Genomic DNA, 21,710 nt, shown 5'->3' on the forward strand with positions numbered 1-21,710 from the left:
AAAGAACTGAATTAGTCATCTGATCCTCACAGATGAACTGTGTGGAAGTCTTGCACGGAGAAGATTATAGGTCATGGAAATTCCAGCTTCTCCCTTAAAAGCAGTGTTTCCTCCTTCCCACCCCCGTGCCTAGCGTGCTCTAAAAATGGTTAATTTTTTTAAGTGAAGACAGTGATGCAATTACACTGTGAGGCCTCTCACAGACGGCTGCTTCTGCCAGGCATGGTGAAATGCTAGCACTTGCTTTATGCGTTGATGAGCATGGTTTTTTAAGGAGCTATAACCCAGAGAGGCAGCAGAGTTAACGAATGCCTTCGCCAGACTGCTGTTTAGCTGGCATTAGTCTCTCTCCTAGCCTGCTCGGTTTTCAGCGTGCCACAATACTTTATTCTGTATAATTGGAAGTGCCCCATCTCTAGGTCCTTGCAGGTGTCTGTCTCAGTTGGCGGCTGCTAAGTTACTTCTCCTTCCCCAGCAAAAGTTGCAGGTTTCGTGCTTGGTCCCAGATTTTCAACAGCAATCCCTTCCTGTCTGGCAGAACATTCTTGTTAACATCTCAGAAAGTGGTGGGAGCCACAAAGAGCCTTTCCCTGCCTTGGTGTCTTGCCCAGTGATCGATGAACCCATTAGAAAGTGAAAAATGTAGAGTTCTCAGTGTTATAAAAAGCACATGCTCTCGGGATGCTGTTGTGTAACGTGGTGGTGAGCAAAGCTCCGCAACGTGGCTGAAGATGTCATGAGGAGAGCTCATGTGGCAACAGCCAATTGCAAACCCATTGCTCTCCCTCTAGCTGAGAACAGATTCCCCACTGAGAGGATTAATAATTAACAGATATTACTTGATCTTGTTCAAGACATTTCACAAAGTCAGGGCACTGACAAGCTGGCTGCATTTACAGGAACCTCAAAGCATCAGCAGCCTCTCTTCGAAGCCAGCAAGTTTTGGGATATTAAACCGAGACTTCAGAAAGGAAGTTTAGAGAAGGGGGGGGGAATATCTTGTCCATAAGTATTGCTATACTGGGGTCCCTTGTGTTATCACTGCAGCGCTAAGAGAATCAGTTGTCTTTGCCCGGAGCCTGAACCAGTGTGTCGCATGGCAGCATTTACTCTAGGTGCCATCACACCCTTGTCTTTCAGCCTTCGTGGTGTTTTTGCCTCTGGTCTGTATTTCTGAGAGTCAGGTTGGAAAACTTCCCTGTATGGCAAGGCAACAGAGGGATTCTTCAAAAAATACCTAGCTGACTGAAACCTTTCAGGGAACATGTAAATTATGACGGACTAAGCCAGTGGTTCCCAACCTTTTTAGATTTGAAGTGACCCTCTGAATATGCTGCCTCTTAGTTTCACTCATTTTTTGACTATTGAAAAATAATTGAGCAGCTTTTCTGTTGCAAAGAACTCAAAGACCACGGCAGCTCAGGATGTTTTTAACACTCTGGATTCCTGTTTGAAATTGCTGAGTTTATCTTGTGAATCCTGTTTACACACCTATCAGTGCTAGCGTTTCATGCTACCCCTGTGTACCTTTGAAAGGATCTCAAGGCAATCCCGGGTGCCACAGCACCGTGGCTGAGAATCACTGGACTAAACTGCAGGCCACACAAAGTTTAGTAACAAGAACAATTGGAAAAAATATGGGGGGGTTTAAGGGTTGTGTAATTCATATTTGATGTTCCTGGAGGTTGGTGGCAGAGCCTAAAATGGAACAGTGCAGAGCAATACAAAATAATATTTTTTTTCAGACACCAGCTATTCACAGGGAAAGTTTAATTCCCAAAACTGAGCACCCACATAATGCCCCTTCCCGTCACATCTGTGCAGTGAACTATGTGGGACTCGGGACTTTTTATATTCTTCCCTAAGTGACCGTGCTTACAGCATATGGGAACAACAGAAGTTTGCAGAGAGAACAAATCGTGTTCTTTCAGTCTCTGTGTGTGAAACACAGACACCTACGATTTGTAATAGCAAACCTTTGCATTTGAACTTAAAAAAAAATCAAGTTTTGGATTTTGTGCATTTAAATTTTATTTGCATGGGTGGCTTTTATGGATACAAATGCTGACGCATACAGAACATTTTAAAAGATGTACAGAGGTGCTTGCAGCCAGGGGCAAATGCACAAACAGAGACCAAGTAGACTTGCACCTAAGACTATTTCTGTAGACTTTAATATTTGCATTAACAATTTCTGCAGTTTGTAGGGTAGGGTAGATAAAGGACCTTAAACAGAATGAAGAAGTTGGACATGCAGTTGGCATTTTATTTTTACTATTCTTTATGGTTAAAAGAATTCTTGTGTTTAGGCTTTAATTAGCTATTATATTTATATTGGAGAGAGAGCTTTTCAGAAAACCGGAATACAGTATGTCCCATGGAAAATTCTGACAGCTAGAATCTCTTGTGTCCTGAGTTAATATGAAGGGTCAACATTTTGAATCTTTTCAAACAGGAATTCTGAAATCCTTTGATATAGAAATGTGAAAACCTTTTCTGATAATGTCAACTTGTTATAGTATAATATTCTATATTAATTATTCTATATTAATATATTCTATATGATAATACCCTATGTTATATAGAACGATTTAGAACTTAGATTAAATATAATAAAGACAAATACATTTGAGTTTTTTCCACTAAATACCTTGTTGAAATCAACACCTTCCCTCAAAACACTTGGATTTTGACTAAATTACAATTTTATGGTTTGAAAACTGCACTGTCAAAAAATTTTAGCAAGCTCTAATTAGAAATTCAGGTGCGATGCTGCAAAATTTGCTGATGGGAGAATGAACAAACTGATGAAGTTACAAGAGCTTATCTAGCGTCAGTGGCCAATGAACACTTTTGGACATGGGAAATGCACCGTTCCCTTCAGTGAAGGTGCTGCATACACCTTTGTTAGACCTTTTTACTGCTCTTCCAACAAAACTGTGGAAGATCAGGCGGTTGAACATTAAAAAAGAGGCTTTTGAAAACCTTGTCAAGCTTTTCTTGCCAATTGTATGGAACCAAAAGTACCCTACAGACCCATGGTTTTTATTTCTCTTTAAATTTCACATTTGAAAATGTAAATTGATATTCATTCATTGCCACCAAAGAAGTATATGGCCATTATTGTTAACTGGGCAACATTTCTTAAGATCCCTGTACAGAGACCATATCTCTTTGCTTCATGTGCACTGTGTGTTGCCTATAGGTCAAACCAGCACCTGCTCGATTGATCATGGTCAGCGAGACCTTAAACTACTGGGATCCTGATTTTGAGGACGATGTCATCAACATTAATGTTGGGGGTCTGAGAAGAAGGCTCAGCTCTAGCGCTCTCTCCAAGTTTCCTGACACCCGCCTGGGGCGCTTGCTGTCCTGCGACTCAGAAGAGTCCATCCTGCAGCTCTGCGATGACTATGACGTGAGTGCCAGGGAGTTTTACTTTGATAGGAACCCAGGTTTCTTCCTGTATGTGCTTCACTTCTACCAGACTGGGAAGCTGCATGTCATGGAGGAGCTTTGCGTCTTCTCTTTCTGCCAAGAAATAGAGTACTGGGGCATCAATGAGTTCTTCCTGGACTCATGCTGCAGCTACCGCTACCACGAGCGCAAGCTAGAGAGCCGGCACCACAACTGGGATGAGGAAAGCGAGGTCAGTAGTGTGGACACCTCCCCTGATGAGATATCGGATATCAATCTTGACTTGCTCCGCTACAGCACGTTGCGCTGTGGCAACTTGCGGAAGCGCCTTTGGCTTACCATGGAGAACCCGGGCTACTCCATCCCCAGCAAACTCTTCAGCTTTGTGTCCATCAGTGTGGTGCTTGTCTCCATAGCTACTATGTGCATCCACAGCATGCCAGAGTACCAGGTGGTGGATGAGAACGGTAACGTGCTGGATGCCCCCATCCTGCACAACCTGGAGTATTTCTGCATCTCCTGGTTCACCTTTGAAGTGTCTTCCCGCTTGCTGCTGTCTCCCAACCCACGAAAATTCTTCAAGCACCCTCTGAACCTGATTGACATTGTCTCTGTCCTGCCTTTCTACTTTACCCTTCTGGTGGACGTGACCCTGGGCAGTGACTCAGAGCTGGGGAACCTGGGCAAGGTGGTGCAGGTGTTTCGTCTCATGAGGATATTCCGGGTTCTCAAGCTGGCGCGGCATTCAACTGGGCTGAGATCGCTGGGGGCCACCTTGAAGGTATAGTCTTCTCTTACCTCCTGCTCTATTGCTTTGCTGTGTAGGCATAGAAGTCATGTGAGCTGGGAATGAGCTGTAGCTAGTAGAAGTATCCATTCCCATGGCGAGTTCATGGAAGTTGGAAGGTTGCATGGGGGGTAAGTCCTATATTGGTGAATGCTACAAAAGTTGCATGCTAGATACTGTGTGGTCCCTGTGTAAATGTCTCTCTCTCTTTCACACACACACACACACATACTGTGGAAGGTATACACTGAGTTATTTTGCCAGTGCAGTGGTGATGGAGATGGAAAGTGCTGGTGTAATACCCCCAATGATGCAAATAATCCCTACAGGGTCATTCTGCAGCATTCCAGCCACTGCTTCACTAGCTCATGTTCTGCTGGCTGCAACAGAGTCCAAGCTAGCCAGAAGCTGCTAGTGTTCAAACACTGCAGCACATGCTGTGAAGTAGATGTGCCTAACAATGAATGTCTTCAGATTCACTCTACTTCTGTCTCTAGCATGTCTGAGAAGAGGTCGCTTTAGGAGCCTGTTGCTGGCTGGCCCACGGCCAACATGCAAGCACTAGTGTCCATCCATCTAGAGATCTGCAAATTCAGGGCCAGTTGAACTCTGCCTTTTGCAGTGCCCTATCTTATGCCTGGGTGATCCCAAAGACTGACTGATATGGGCACTGTTTAATGTGGCAAGTGAAGATGAAGGGAATAAAGGTTGACCAAATATAAACAGGGCCTGTGACAACAATGGTGTGTCCGGATCAACATGGAAGATCTACCTCTGGCTTGAGAGGCTTCAGGGCAGCACAAAGGTACTGTATGCAGGGCAGAGGGAGGAGCCCACAAAGGCTGACAACCCAGAGGGAGGAAGAGCCAGAATGGGAGATGCCTGAGATACTGGCAGAATCTCTCTGAGGGGACCCAAGATTTGGAAACAGCAGAGATACCAGTGGTCAAGAAAATCTGGCAGCAAGAGGAAGAATCTGTGGAGGAAGGACCTTGCCCTCTACAGCAGGTGAGCAGTTCAGCACTATGAAATAAGATGACGGGGGCTGGGGGAGAATGGCCAGGGTCATCCTTCGTGTCTGTATTAGACCAAGCAGCCTCATGAGGTGGACTTCTCCACAACCAGCTAAGGGGCAGCTGCTGAGCTGTCGCTAGCTCAGCCAGGTTATGGTAACCCAGGGGTGGAAGGGAACTTGAGGGTCATGTAAATCTAGTATATGCAGTCCTCTGTGATTCACCCTCCAAAAGGCCCCCTGACTGGTACTGCTGAGCACTTCCACACCAATTACAGTCAATAATGGCAGTCATGTCAAAAGTCTGTGCTTGGAGATTTTTACTGTAATAAAGTTTCTATTGGGCGCGGTAGCCAAAGCCTTTTCATTACATCTCATCTTTTGGCCCCCATGCCAGACAGGTACCCAGGTACCTTATCTCTGCTCTTGTCTCTCCCCGTAGTAACAGTCCATTGTCCTTCTGGTTTAATGAATCGAGAAACTTTCCTGATCCTATTTTATGAGTAAGACAATGTACAGCTGAACTGGAAGAATACTTTTGCTGCCCACTCCACCTCCTATCACTTAACGGAAACATCAATTATCCTCAGACCCATATTTCTCCCCCAGTCCCTGGAATTATATAAAAACCATCCCAAAACAATACTTAAACATTGCAGCCACGTTATGGAAACCTGCATATTTCCTTCCAGCCCCACAGAAGTTCTCACCACCTCTCCACACGTGGAGCTGATTCCCCTCTGCAGAGAGTTGCTTGCAAGGGTCCAGCTTCTAATGTTGATTTTATAAGATGGCTATCCCCAAGATCATGTCACCCCCACCTGGCATAAAATCCACCCCCCTATCTACCCTTATTCTTCTGAACGTTTGTGAATTCCAGCGTCCTTCCTTCCATTTGCACAGTTGTGCCTAGCGTGGGCAGAGCCTTTGCCATCTTGAACCTTCCTTTCAAGAAGGCATTAGAAAGCAGAACAAAGCTGAGGCTGTACAGTGCCTAGCACAATGTGGTCCTCACTCCTGTCTGGGTCTCTTAGCTACTGCTGTACAAACAGCTGCTGTACAAGGGACAAATGGCTGTTAACACTCTCCATTTCTTATTTTTTCAGTGTAGTGGCCATGTCAGTACTTTGGGTATCCTGGAGGCTGCTGTGGGACACTACAAATAGCCCAAAGTTGGCATGGGGGCAGGAAGACTGGGCTGGCAGCAGTGGAGTGGCTGACAAGCCTGAGAAACTAGGTACAGCAATGCTCAGACATGCAGGGAGACAAGGATGGTTGGTGCAAGAGACCTGTTCCTTTATCCTCCATGGCACTTGGCAGCAAAGGCTCAAGAGGACACCAACTTGGCCAGCACTGAAATAGCTTGAAAATCTCCCAGACTCTTCAGAGAGGGGGAAACCCTCCCAGGATCAAAGACCTCGTGAAAACATGAACCAGAGAGTTCCTATTTCAAAAGAAAATCCTCTGAAATACCTGCACTCTGCTTCTTCATGAAAACCTGTCACGACAACCAGCAAGTCACTTAGGAATAAGGCAAAGGCTGGATCTGTTACTTTTCTTGGCTACAAAAGTTAAATAAAACTGTCCGTGTGGAAAGGCTCCTTGAACTCATTCTGTGTCCCATTTACATGTGAATGACACGCTGCACCAGAGCAGGGACTGACTGATTTGCATGTCGTTATGCAGTCGGTGAGACTAGGAGACCCAGGAGTTTCCTGGGCTTTGACTCAGGCTGAGCCAGCGATTCACAGAGTGATGCTGAGCAAAGCGCCAGTCTCCATGCAGATCTGAGTTGTCTGACGGTAAAATCTCACTAAAACCCCTGACCTGCTGCATCAGATTTAAGTTCCAATTTACTGGGCACATAAATTACAAAATATTGTTGATCATAATTCACTTCCTACTGCAACAGCATAAAGCATTGGCAGATGAATAAAAGCCCATTTACATGGTCAGGAAGTGGGGAGATGGTGTCTCTGGCAAGTGGAGTGATTAATGTTAATGCCAGAGTGATACAAGTAGAAAGATTTCTGCTGTTCTGTCTCTTCTAGAGAAATTATGGGTGTTCTTCAGATCACTCAAGGCCTGAGCCAAAGCCTATTTAAATCAATGACTCTTCTCCACCATCCTGACAGAGTCTCTTCAAAAGACCAACTGTGTATAGGAAGGGGGCCTGGCTTCAAGCCAAATCCAGGAACACTTCCCTCCTCAGTCTCCTCTTAGCTGTTGCACTGTATTCCCTTCCTCCTGCATCTGTTTTTTTATTGGCTCTTTCTGAATAAGTGGCCCTGGCACTCCCTGCTGCTGGGAGGCTGTCTGGGGGAAATTTACTCCTCCAGTGCTCTGGCAGTGAAACAACAGGATTGCAAACATCAGAGGCACTTGCTCTGCTCTCTCAATCCCTGCTGAGATCTGATATCAGTTGTGATACTGTGCAGTTAGGTATCAAATTCCCATTGAAATTTAATGGGAGTTAGGCACTAAGTGAATTAAGCACTTCTCCACATTTTTAGCAAGTCATGCAGGGCCAGCTCTACAGGAGCTGCACAGAACCGAAGACTCCTGAATCTCAGCCCAGGGTGCCACCCAGCATCGCACCCTTCCTGCTTTTCCTTTGCACTGTTGTACCTACTAAGGACTGACTGTGGCCCATGGGCACAACAAACTGTGCCAGGGAGCAATGTCCAGTCTTCATGTTGTAGTCCCCTTTGTTGGTTCTCTCATATCCTTGTCTGAATGTCCCAGACCTGGGGCTGAAATCCAGAATCCCCAATTCATTTAATTCAGTAAAGGAAAATTGTTTTGGATGCTGCTTCAGAAAAGCTCCCTGACCTGTGTAAAGCCTAATTACGTACAAAGTCCTTTGGGTTTAAGGCTTCTATTTACTCAGACACTTAACACAGCCCTAGTAGCTGCCTAGCAGGGAGTCTTCTAAAGGAGTTATGTGGCCCATTATATTGCAGCAGTATCAATCCAAGCCAACATGGGGTCTCCTGCAAACTCATTTTCTGAGAGACTGTGCCCTCCTGTGGCATTGATGCTGATGTGCTCTTGTGGATATACTCCTGAGCAATATACTTTGAAAACAGGTAACTGCAGAAGGGGAGCTGCCAGTTTCCCAGCATTAACAGCAGTCAGATTTCTCTTTTCACTCCACTTTCTTGCGTGCCAGCCCCTCGCCTCTATTTGCAAACCCAAAATGCTTAAACTGTCAGAATCCCTTGACCTTGTACCCTTTCTCTTTTTATTCTCCAGCACATTCCAGGACCTAGGGGATTTTCTTTACAAATGTATTGTACAATCCTGTTCTCTATGTTGCTCCCAGGCTGAGATCTTTGCTCCTTGCCCGGAGCAAGTCTTTTTTAACCCATGGATAAAGCCTTGAAAATGCGAGGCTGCATTGCAACAGCTGAGCTGTCTTCCCCTCAGGATTTCTCTAGGCACTCACAGCTACAGGTGATGGTGGAGGAGATTACACTGTTCCTCCTTGGTATTATTGACAGGAATTGAGCAGCTTTGTGACAGCAGTTTATAAGCAAAATCTGGCTTGTTCCTTGCTGTAGAATCTGCCTCATCTTGATTGTGCAAGTTCTTTCTTCACCATTTTGCTGTTCTCTCTTCATCTATATTGCTAGTATTAGTTAATAACTGAATAAAGCTAGCCCAGAAAAATGTCCTCTGGCTGCTAGAAGCCTGAAAATCAGAATTCTGACTTCCTTTCTTCGAGAGATGAACAGCATTTTGGCAGGAACCAGATCACTGCACAAAAGCATCTAAGGGACCTCATCTATGATGCACAGAAAACTACCGGACTGCAACAGGGTGTTCCCAGGCGGGGACACTCCAGGCAGAACCAGGCAAGCCTGATCTTCAATGCAGCCAGTTCTCAACCAGTTAAAGCCTAGTCATAGGTCATTCTGGGGCAGCTTTTTCTGTAGCCTGCCCTGGTCCAGAATAAGCACATGCCTGTTCAGGAACCTTCCTGCTCTTAAGGATACAATTTTTCACTGCAGTGTTCACATGGGTGTTGCCCTGAACTTTTCTCCCATCCACTCATAAAACCCACCTCATCTGGGTTTGCTGGTGCCTTAAACCTAGACCAGCAAGTATGGCTGAAGGTTGTGGGTTAGAGCTCAAGTTTCATATTCCCTTGGCTTATTAACCCATGGGTGGGGAGGGTGGGGTACAGAACATCACTCCGCTGCTCACAGCCCTCTGGTGCCTTTCAACAATTCGACCTGTGTTCAGGTGGGCAGTCAAGTTCTCCCACATTTCCTTGGGAAAAAACCCTAGGGCATCTGAGCTTATTGCAGCACAAAAAAGCTATGGGATATGTCACTTCCAGTCCTAGAAACACAAACAAGTTGGGGCAGCACCAGGAAGGGCACTAACTTGGCTATGGCTTTGCAGGTGGGCTATTCACACCTGGGTTAGGTTAACCTGGGTAATCAGACATGGTACTCCAGTCATCTGAGTTGATTTTGGCCTGAGGTCTGTCTCAAACAGCTGGTGCTTGGTGGAGCACCATCTTTTCCTCTTATAACTAATATACAAAAGATGCTTTGCACAGTTGGAAAGGCTGCTGCACAAGGCTTGGGACGCTGGATATCCACCTACCTCTGTACCGGCCTACATTTAGAATGACCTCTTCCTTTTAGCAGTAGCAGTAACATAATGTGAAAAAAACCAAGCAAAACTGCTCTGTCTTCTGAGTACTCCTGGCTATATTGATGGCTTAACCCCTTCTCTCCTGCTAAAAAGATGGAGTGGTTGCCCTCTGCCCTGCACACACAACAGCCATGGTGAAATCTTGGCTCCTATGAAGGCAATGGTACATACATCTCTTTCATGAGGTCGTAACTTCTCCATAAGTTTCTGTCCCCCACAGCCAACTCTTCTGTAGTTTTGGAGACCTCCCATCTAAACCTCTTCTGCTCTCATAGTGTTTTACTTTTCTCAGATGAGCTTCTTGAATTGTATTTGGATCGTTTTGCCCCTCCCTAGCCTGCCAAAATTGCTGCTTCTGCCCAAAGATGAAGAGTTCGTAGTGTCTTGTAAAAGTGAGTGTTGCGTGGAGACCACCTCCACACAGCAGGATTTGTTGTAGGAATTGGGCAGACTAATTCAGGAGCCAAATTTTTCCCAAATATCAAATCTTGGCAGATCCAGTCCTGTGGTAGCTTGATCATCGCTGATCCATCCTCTGTCACAGCCCAGGGCCCCTCTTTCCTGCAGCACCAAAGGGAAAAACTTCCAGTCGTGCAGGGAATTCCAAGCTATTGATATTATTTTTTGTCCTGAATTAGTTTTGAAAAGTGAAGAGACTGTATTTTTCTGAGTGGGAACATCTCAGTTTGGGCATACTGGGTGTGGGGCCTTGTTCTGAATTAGCTGCTGAGTTGCTGCACTTCCCTTCTCATGGGAACCATAATTTGGGTAACTCAAAGCCTTCTGTGGGCCTGGTTCTCTGGCTGCACTAAATCTCCTATAATGTGCTTTGGTTATATGACTTGTGATATACAGCTCTGGCCCAGCCAGGAATGGGAGGGGGAGACCAGAGTGCAAAGCCCACAGGAAGGAATGGGGGTGTGAGGTACTTTAGGAACTCAAGCAGACCTAGGTTAATGTGGAATTAACAGAAAAGGGGTGTTTCTACGTGTCTTGACAAACCAAAATGTTTTGATTTAAGTCAACTGATGCAGAACATATTTTGGTTTTATGTTTCTCAACAGTGGGGGGGGGAAAAATCAAGCACTTTGGGGAAAACTTCAATTTAGCAGAAACTGCATTTTCCTTTTTAAAAAAGTGCTCCTACCATCCATCCATCCTCATTGATCAATCCTCCTTCAATTGCCCTCTGGAGAGCTCAAGCTAATATAATAGAGGTGTTCAGGCAAGCAACAGCTGCCGAATGCTAACTCCACAGAAGATAGGGAGATCCAATTTGTAAACTAAACTGGGAACAGTTACTGGGATAACAGTCTCTTCAGTATCAAAGCTCCTGGGACTTCCCCGTTGTTAGCCAGGAGCTCTTGTTCATTGTGTGTGCAGTATACACCTCAGTCTGTATTGGAAAGTTTATCATCTGCAGGAGGGAACAAAGGCACAAAACTCCCCTTGACAAGAAGGTCTGGCAGAGTAATGTGCAAACTCTCAGCACTTGAAATATAACTCTAGTGTCTCCTGTTTCACCCTTTCAGATGCAGGCCATTGGGTCGATTTGTACAGCATTATAGCTATGAGCAGTGGTTTCCACTACCTCCTCTATTCTCCATCGTGACCAGCTTGTAAGGTCAGCTATACTGCATGTATGTGTTCTGTGCAGAGATGTTCTTGGTCCTATAAGACACAGCCTGGTTAAGCTATAACCAGAGTTGTTTGGTTGTTAACACAGAAGGGGAGTAACATTCATTTGCTCTAATTCAGTGGGGCTACAGGAACTGCAGTTGCAACGTGTTCCCAAAGCTGCCTCACAGAGGTGTGACAGGTGCACTTGTGATAGCAAGTCTTGTAACGTAATCATAGAATCACAGGGTTGGAAGGGACCTCAGGGATCATCTAAATCCCATTCCCTGCACAGATACACAGGATTCGTTGTTTCTAAACTGCCACAGAGAACTGTCTGCCAGCATCTCCTTGAGATCCCTCACTGAAGAAGATTCCTTGGCTTTCCTCAGAAGCTGGCTCCACGGTCCTGCTGCTCCTGCCATTAGGATCTTTCTCCTGAAATTTAGTCTAAAATGGTTCTGTTGCTATTTAAACCCAGCAAAGAAATGAACCTGGTTGTTTTGCAGACATCTACCACACTCCATGTCAGTGCCCCTTGCTCTCTGGTGCTTGCGTCCCTCCAGCCAGGATCACACAGAAATATGTTTTAAAACTTAACTGTCTGTAGCTATCTCCTCTGTCATACTCATCCTCCAAGAATAGAGGTCCAGGTCCTTTGGCCTTTCTGCACCTACTGATGACACCTGCCTGGAGTGCAGCTGTGCATTCTGCTTTTGGGCGAGTGAGACATAACATCGTGGGCCTCACCTGTGGTCTTGGCAAATCTAAATCCTTCCAGTTCAGCATGGAATGACAGGGGAAACCTCACACTTCTTCTGTCCCCAGATAGTGTTTCTATCATGCAGGCAGGAAGTGTTACGGCCTTATCATTGATTTCTTTATGTAAGAAATCAGAGCGTAAAAGGATCTGTTTGAATAACAGTTCTGTTGAGTGCCCTTGTAATACTGGCACACAAAGGAACGATACCATCACTTCTGAAGCATCTGGGATAACAAAGTGCTCTGCTGTTCACATCTCTGCATGAAAAGCCTTGCAGAAAGTCATGCCAGTAGTAACTATAAGCCTCACTGGCAGCAACTTATCCTGGTTTTTTTCCCCCAAGTTTTGCATTGGTTCCTGTATCTGGTGACCCTCAAATTGGCACTGTCCCTCCTCTCTGCTTTGCAGACCCAGGATAAGGCAGAACTGCAGTCTCTTCTCCACCTCCATGGACTGCAGCTTTGGAAACAATACCTCCCTGGCCCTTGGCTCAGGGTGATTAATAGGAAGCTGGTGAATTTCACAAAGCAAAGCTCTCTGTGTTTTACTATTATTTTACTAGAGGGGGACGCAAACTTTGCAGGACAAGGCCTGATATCTGACAACCTCCTATTAGGATTGTTTTTGGTCTTATGCTTCAAGCATGTAAGAGAATCAAGACATTGTTTAAGTAACCTCCAGGGGCTTCTGGACAGACTACGGCTCTGACATGTTTCAGGCTGGTTTCTGGTCCAGGACTGCTTGGTGATGGCACTAGTGAAACGGATGATCACACTGAGTGATGGATGAGAGACAGTTATCCGTTCTGATAATGCCATGTCCTTTAAGAATTGATCGCTAGATGATATGAAGCTGACTGTGTGGAGAAGGGTAGAGCCATGCTACTGCTGTAGAACCTGCAGATGCTCAGTGGAGAGACAGGAGATTTCAGATGCTCTGGCACCGTTCACTGACATGGAATTAAGTGAGAAAAGAAAAGTTCTGGACAGGGGAAGGGAGAGGTTCTCTGTGGTTTGGGGAGTGCGTTTGCTTGGTGGCAGCAGGATTTGTCAGAAGAGCAGGGAGAAAAATGTGAATAGCTCCGACAAATAGTGAATAGCTTTTGTTTAGTATTGTTACACTGGAAAGGGTTAATAGCTTCCCATCGAAAAGGTCTTTGATTGACAGAGCTAGTAAAGGCAATGGGTGCACTAGGCATTCTTCTTTCAGGCTAAGCAGGAAGAGCAATGAGCTGCCCCTTTATGCAGTGATAGTTGGAAACAATAGGAAGTTACTGTCCAGGGTTCTGATTTGCATCTGATCCGATTGCAAATGTGGAGAGGCTACCAGCTTGCCTCGTGAGCTGGGCACACTGAGAAAGAGAGCAAACACCGCAGCCAAGAGAAACGGAGAGTTGGTCATGAGCTTGGCTTTATGGGGGAACAGTGAGACATAGCTCTTTGGGCACAGTACTGGCTGGAGGGGCAGACCTGGGGACGTCTGAACAAACTCCCTGCTACTGTTCGTTCCTTCTGGAAAGAGGGAATAGGACTTTGGGTGCTTTCTTTGTACGTGTACTGGGTTGCACCAAAGAAATACTTGGGTTGTATCAACTATTTCTCCTTTTAGTGGAAGCCATCATGAAAGGCCCCAGACATGCTCAGGACAACAATATTCTGTGGTATTACTAAGTGTGTAACATGTTTATGTAATCCTGGGGTTTTCTGATGATCCTGCCAGGCCCAACTTTTATGTCATCCATCCTTCCCTCTGAATAAAAAGGGATGAATGAGACTTCCTCAGGAGGCAAGTGATGGTGCTTCAAGGTATTAGCCAGAAAGTTTTCTAGGGCAGTGATTTTCAACCTGTGGTCTGTGGACCTGTGGGGGGAGGGGGTATGGTCCACAGAGTATATCTAAGGGGTCCACAAAAGATGATTATGATCAATTAATAGAATGTGAATACCCACACTTACAATTCAAAGGGGGCTGCACCTCCACTTGAAATATCTTAGGGGTCTGCAAACGAAAAAAGGTTGAAAACCACTGCTCTACAGTGATTTGGGAAGCTGTGGATGGTTTGGGTGCGTGTCATGAGACCTGAAACCAGGAGTCCTTGCATCTTCATTTAGTAGATCCTGATGTTCCAAGGCAGGTAGTTCTCTGCTAGGAACTGCCCCACTCCAGTGTACCCTCCCACTTTGAGTCCCTGTGGTGCCCTGTGTCATTTCAGCCCTGGGCATTTGATAAGTGACTGCACTGTGCACAGGGATGGAACAAGGAGGCCCGTAGGTCAGAATTGCAGGGCTTCACATGCAGCCTATTGTGAACAGCCCAGTAGCAAATGCATAGAGAAGCTAGACTGGATAAAGCACTGGAGAAATGAGACTATAAGCTTCTGGGGTCTGGCACTGTCTTTTTCCCGTGTGCGTGTTCAGCTTGCAGTCCTGCTGAGGGGCTTTTTGGATGCAACTGTAACGTGAATGATTACCTACAGGGGAGCAGTCGGAAGCTACCTATTGGAGCCAGTGCAGAACACTTAATAGGCATCTGCTGTCCGTAATTTCCAGGGCTGTGAGGGAGGTGCCCATCTGGGCAAACGATTGCTAATAAGAAGTACCAGAAGAGCTCTAGCACACTGTATGGTGAGAAGTCCTGTTAGAACGGTACTATGAGCACACCACTGTTAGTACTTGCCTATATGATATAGTTGCACTGACAAATGACCAGGGATCCTGGTTTTAGCTGTTTAAAAATGGCAAATTCTCTGATAAAAATACAAATTCTCTGAGATAGACCCCAAAATCTGTGATTAAAATGAAACACCAGTATATATATAGCTATCAACTGAACACAATGTTTTATTGATATATTTGCAGTTTTAAAGAAATTTGGAAGCCTACCAGTGACTCAGTCACTATAATAAAATAAATTCTAAATACTTATATAATTTGGTATTTGATTTTGGATTTTCTCATGAAAAATCAGAGCTGCCTCTGCCCCCTACAGTCACCAGGATGCAGGTCTAGGCCCCTCACTCCCAAGCCACAACTCCCCAGCCCTGCGGGTGCCCCTCATTCCCCAACTACAGCCCCCTGGCCCTACTGGTAACCCTCACCCCCACCCACAGTCCCCTGCCCCATCCAGCCCTGCCAGAGGGGGTTCCCAGCTGCCAGGGCTACAGGGCCAGGGACCAGCGTCTGCCGCCTCTGCCCCCTGCAGCAGCACCCAAGCCCCTGGAACTCTGCCAGCCTGCATAGAGATCTTTGCAAAAATGGAAAACCCATATGTTTCTCTATTAAGATGAGAAATCTGGATTTTTTTTCTCAGTCAAAAGGGAAAATCCAGGGTTTCGTTTTTTCCATTTTTCTGTGAGAAACAGAAAACCAGATCCCTGCAAATGATATCCACTTTGTGACTGATGCCATTCAAGCAGTGTGAACAGCTGTGTGGACAACCTGATCTTGCAGTGGAAGTGGATCTGTTCCATTCAGTCAACCTGCTCCTAAATGCCTTGAAACCAAAATAAGCCATTCTTACTCCAAAATAAGGACCTGCAGCTTGTGTTAATGGCTGAACTAATGTTCCTTAAAATCAAATGTTAATTCTTTGCTAGTGCAGCATTCTCATCTAGACAAGATGTCTTGATCTCTAAGATCCACCATCTCTCATTTTCTTATCATGGGTCTGTCGTGATACAGCTGACAAAAGGACTCCAGATTGGTGTATCTACCATCTGGGCTGGCAAGTGCCCACAGGTGACATGGTTCTGTCAAAAGCAGCCTCTGCCTGTGATAAAAGAAGGAGATTGTTAAAGGCAAGCAGCTGTCAGGCTACCTGTCACCACCCCCCTCCTGCCATAGATGATAACACCAACATTGCCTTCTGAACATAAATCAGTCTCTGCAGGAAGAATGAGCTTATTAGAGGAATATGAAGCTGTTTCCAGCCCTGTTCTGAGAGGCACAGCGGATTCCTAGGTTTGTCTGGTAGTAAAAGTCTCAGTGACCTTTCCTTTGGCACAGGCTGGTATTTCTAAAACAAAAAAGGGCTTCCCTGAATATGTCTTTACTGCAGAACATACCAGAGTCCAGGCCCCTCGGCTTTACCATGATGCCTGCTGTGCTGCAAGCTGCTCAGATTTGTGTAGCTGTGTCAGCATTGGGGCTACTCGTATCTGGGTCCACCCCTAAGATTCCTTGGGCTGTGTCCCAGGGCTCTGGGCACCCCACTAAGGGTACCTCTGTGCTGCAGGCTGCCATGTTGCATAGGCATACTCATGTTCGATTTAAATAAGATACCCTGAATACCAGAAAGCAACCTTGCCAAGCACTGTACAGGGGCTAAGTCACCTTACCTCTCAGGTACACCGAGATGCTCTACAACTTGTTTTCTTTGGGTATTGTAGGAATTTCCTGAGTGTCCTTAGAAGGCCTATATGCTCATTGCTGTGAACACTGCTGCCACATGCTACATCCTGCACAATGTCTGCAAGGACAAGACAGAGACTTTTTACCAAAAGTGGGCTTGAGACACTGCTTGTTTGCAGGCCTGGGCAAGAGACACCTGTCCTCACTGGGGCTGGGTCCATTCAGGAAAGGGATGTAGAGGAAACTCTGGGCATCCCTGTCCTCACATTGCAGGCTGATATGTGCTGCTGGGGGGGAGAAGGTGCAGCTGCAGGCACTGTTGGAATGGAAGCATCACTGTTTGCTGTTATTCTTCTGTAACTAACAGTTGTACAGTTTATCAAGCACTTTGGGTCAGTTCCTCAGTTCTCCCTCCTACCAGCAGCCAGTATAGCATACAGCCAAACCAGGTGATTAGTCCATTTACTCATATTAAAGTAAGAAATGCTTTATTCAAACCGCTGCTGGCATACTAGCTGTGGGTGAGTTAAATTCACAAGCTGTGATCCAGTTGACAAGAGCCGTGTGCAGACTTCAAGGGAGAACGGCAGTGAGCAGGGCAGTGTCCTGGGTATTGGAACAAGAGGTCCACAGTGCACTCATTTTCCTTAGCCCACAGTTCTGCAGGGAGAGACTGAACAGAGGACATCTCTCCAGGTCAGGAGCCCATGGATATCCCCAGGACCAATCAGGGGATATCCATCGGTCCTGGGGATATCTGTGGCTGTGGAACATCTGAGTTAAATGAAAGGCTAAACATGAACCAAATGCATTTAAATTACCAAATGGCAAGCAGCATATAGAAGATGAGTGAGAAAGGCATGGGTAGAAGGGTAGAAGCTACAGGCCCAGAGAATTTGGGGATGGCACTGGAGGACTATCAAAACCTGACCTCCATGATACTGGCTTCATTTGCATTTTCTCTGCCATGTGGGTGGGTTCCCAGATCAAGTTAAAACAGACCTTGGATCCCTACCTATGCAAGTCCTTCAAAGCACAAATAAGCCAGGGTTTAAGGGTCGTGTGTGGGAAAAATTGTCAGGGGAGGGCAGGGATTGGACAAAAATCATAGGATAGAGCTCAAGTTAAGCCTGTACTGAAGATATATTCCCCTCTTCTTTGGGAGATATCTCCTCTACCCCTGGCTTCTTCTAAAGCTTTCCTCTCTTGCCAGCTTCACAGGGAAATTATTCCACTGAGAGACAAATTTTCCATTTGGTGATTTCCAGCATCCTGCCAAGATGAAAGAAACATTTTTCTGAATGTTATTAGAGGAGATCACGGTACAGCAAGCAACAGCAGGGCTGCTGGGAAGAAGAGTTTGTCTCCACGTGCTGGGAACATGCTAATATTTTTCCCCTTCTCACAGGCTGAGAAAAAGCAGCTGATAGTAAAAGATCAACTACTATATAAAGAGAAGTGTATTAGTGATTCCTGAGGCTGCATCCCTTTATCTCCAGGTGTAAATCACACAAGCATGCAGAGATTCAGCACCTTGGTACTCTGTCTGCTTCATTTGTATCTGGGTTTCCTGTGCCTTTGCTGGTTTCTCAAGCAGGTGTCCCACCGTGCGCACACTCTCCCTCCATCTCCATACCGTGCTGGGTCAGAGCTGTGGTTTTTAGCTGGCTGCACTGCCATGCAGTTCGATTTCCATATGCTGTCATTATGCTGCTGTCTGTTCCTATCTGTTACTTATTCCTTGTCTATAAATAGCAGGCTGCTTGATTGTTCCTGTCCTGCACCTGTGACTGTGCATTCCTCCCCCTCCTATGAATCACTCTTGCCTTTCCCCTCCTGACATGACCCCGATGAGTGGTGATGACATTGGCAGCTCAGCATGCTATGGACGCATTCTTAGCTGAAACAGCAGCTCAGGTTGGGTGGCATGTGCACAAGACTGTATCTGGCATCTGCTCTCTTGCACGTGTCAATTCCTGAGTCAAATAATCAATCAACATATGAGGACAGGACAAGTTACTGGGCAAGCCATTGCCATGTGGGAGTAAGGTGGCACCTATTCCAGCCAGCTTTGGTGGCTGCCTAAAACCATCTTGGGTGAATGATGTGGGTTTTAACCCTTATGGGCATCACCACACACACCTCTTCTGCCCAGGGTGAGTAACCACCACAGACCATGTGGTATTGTGTTGGCATTTGTCTGGCTGTGTGCCCAGCCACTAGGACTCCATCAAGTCTCAACTACTGCTACATGTTGGCAACCCTTGCTGTGGCTGGGGACTGCTTAGCAGGGATGACGTCAAACCCTAGATGGCTCACATGAATAATGTGAGTTTGAGCTCTGTGGATGCTCCCTGCACAATCTTCTTCACTGAATCCATGTGTAATGTGCCCATTTTGTGTAGTCTGGGACAGCCCAGTTCACTAGGGACTTCATCAAGCTCCAGCCAGTGCCATGTGGTATAATGTGGTAGCCCTACCATGGTTTGGTGCTGCTTAGTTGCCGTAGGTATTGTGCCAAGTACCAAATGATCATTTGGTTAATCATTGGATAAGATCTAGGAGGCCTCCATGGTCCTCTCTTAAGGTCATTGGAATATATGAGACTTCATGGAATCAATGGTGCAGTCCCTCCCTTGTGGACTGAGTTTGCTTATTTCTTTGTCCTTTTTGTTTCATGTCTAAGTTTTTCCCTCCCCATCTGCACTCCTGTCTCAGTGGGAGTCTTCTAATGGTTATGCAACCATGAAGTTGTCATCGTGGTTGCCAATGGCTCACAACAGTCGTCACTGTATTTTTGTCACATAGGTTGGACAGGCCGTGTGGGACTTTGGTTCCATACCCTGAAAGAGAGCCCCTTAAGGGGTTAACTAAATAACTGCCCAGACTACAAGTCAACCTGCCATAAGAATGCCTGGGGTTGACCTGGTGCCCAACTGTGGCTCTCCAAACTACAGGCCAGCCTCCCATACAAATGCATTGGGTTGACCTGATGCCCATGCAGGACTATGAAAAACTGTCATCCAGACTACAGGTCAGGCTACCATAGAAACACATGGGGCTGACCTGATCCCTGGCTGGGGCCCTCCAGATGAGAGATCGACCTACCATAGGTATGCATTCTATTGGGCTGTAGCCCATCTAGGACTTTCTGAACTATAGATCAGCCTGCCGTAGGCACGCATTGGGTGGACTTGTAGCTCAGTCACAGTTCCACAGACAACAGGTCAACCTGCCAAAGGAATGCCTGGGGTTGACCTAGTGCCTGGCTTTGGCTGCTTGGACTACAAATCAGCCTGACATAGGAATGCATTGGGTTCACCTGATGCCTGTGCAGGGCTGAAATTTTTTTCATTCAGACTATGGGTCAATGTGGTTTAGGAATTCATGGGTTAACCTGTAGTCTGGAGAGTTGTCCACAAGGGGTCACTCAGAACTCGTTTGCTGCGTGTTGCAACCAAGCACTTGGCCATGGCCCCTGGCTTTCATAGATGATTGGGCTGGGTGCCAGGGCTGTCCAATCCCTTGTGCCAAGTGCATGGAGATTTTCAGGAATACTGTTCTGGAAGGTGCTGAGAACTGTGCGATATCTAGAGAACAAGCCTGAGTGTTGTACCTGACCGATGAGAGGGGGAAGGTGGACACTTGGCTGTGGGAGCTCCTGGTCTGGCTCTGGTTCTCCTATCCACTTTTATTGGCATTCATTCCCTTGTTCCCAGGTGACCTCTGTGGCCTCCCTGGTGCTGCTTCCATGGCTCAGCCCATGTTCCATGCCACTTCCTTCAGGCCATTCTCACATGTTCATGGGGCTGCTTCCCTGGTGTGCACATGCCCCACCCCCCCCAGCAACCCTGTGGCCCCCTCTGGGCCACTCTTGTTTATTGTAGATTTCATAGATATTAGGGCTGGAAAGGACCTTGAAGATCATCAAGTCCAGCCCCCTGCCCCAGCGGCAGGAAGTCAGATGGGGTCAAAGGATCCCAGCAAGATAAGCATCCAAACGTTTCTGGAGGGAATGCACCACTTCTGCACTGCTTCTGGAGGGAGTCTATTCCAGGCCTTGGGGGCTTGGACAGTAAAGAAGTTTTCCTTATGTCCAGCCTAAAATGGTCTTGGAGGAGTTTATGACTACTGGTCCTTGTTATACCTCAGGGCGCTCTGGTGAACAGACTTTCCCCCAGATCCTGATGTACACCCCTTATGTATTTATAGGTGGCCACCAGGTCACCCCTGAGCCTGCGCTTTTCCAGGCTGAAGAATCCCATGGCTCTCAGCCTCTCTTCATAAGGCCTATTCTCTTGCCCTCTGATCATGGACGTGGCCTCTCCTCTGGACTCTCTCAAGCTTCTTGACATTGTTCTTGAATTGTGGAGCCCACAACTGGATGCAGTACTCCAGCTGTGGCGTCACCAAGGCCAAGTACAGTGGGACTATGACATCCTGAGATTTACTCGAGAAGCATTTATGGATGCAAGCTAGAGTTTTGTTTGCTTTACCAGCTGTGACATCACATTGGTGGCTCATGTTCATCCTGTGGTCAATCATGACCCCCAAGTCTCTTTCAGCGGTGGTGCTAGCAAGCATAGCACTGCCAAGTCTATAAGCGTGATAACAGGTCACAACAGTGACCTCCCCCCTGCCAAGGTATTGCATTTTTCGGTATTGAATATCATCAGGTTTATATCTGCCCACTTTCTAAGGCCAGAGTCTTGGGGGACACCACTGGTCATGGAGCACCATAATGGTTCGCTTCCATTGACTTACTCTCTGGGTCCGACCTCGGAGCCAATTTCCCAGCCATCGAACTGTGGTGTAGCTGAAGCCACAGTTGGTCAATTTTTCCACGAGGAGATCATGGGACACCAGATCAAAAGCTTTTTTAAAGTCCAGATATACGATGTCAATCTCTTCTCCCTTGTCTAGGTGATACGTCACCTGATCATAGAAGGAGATAAGATTGGTCAGGCAAAACCTATCCGTGACAAACCTGTGCTGGCTGTCCCTCAGGAAGCTGTGATCAGCCAGCTTATCAAGAAAAGTCTCTTTGATCATTTTCTCCAGAATCTTACCAGGGATTGAGGTCAAGCTAATTGGTGTG

The 21,710-nt window shown here is 46.4% G+C and overlaps 1 protein-coding gene across 1 annotated transcript in view; it reads left to right on the forward strand.

Moving 5' to 3' along the window:
* The first annotated feature begins 3,052 nt into the window (after positions 1–3,052).
* Positions 3,053–21,710, forward strand: part of KCNS1 (potassium voltage-gated channel modifier subfamily S member 1) — a 28,006-nt gene continuing 9,348 nt past the window's right edge. Inside the window, exon 1 of the mRNA XM_019509818.1 lies at positions 3,053–4,198. Coding sequence (XP_019365363.1) covers positions 3,233–4,198 — 966 coding nt within the window. The 5' untranslated portion in view covers positions 3,053–3,232. The remainder of the gene's footprint in view (positions 4,199–21,710) is intronic.

The sequence above is a fragment of the Gavialis gangeticus genome, unplaced genomic scaffold (genome assembly GCF_001723915.1).
Source record: "Gavialis gangeticus isolate Ggan-Ray unplaced genomic scaffold, GavGan_comp1, whole genome shotgun sequence".
Lineage (NCBI taxonomy): Eukaryota > Metazoa > Chordata > Crocodylia > Gavialidae > Gavialis > Gavialis gangeticus.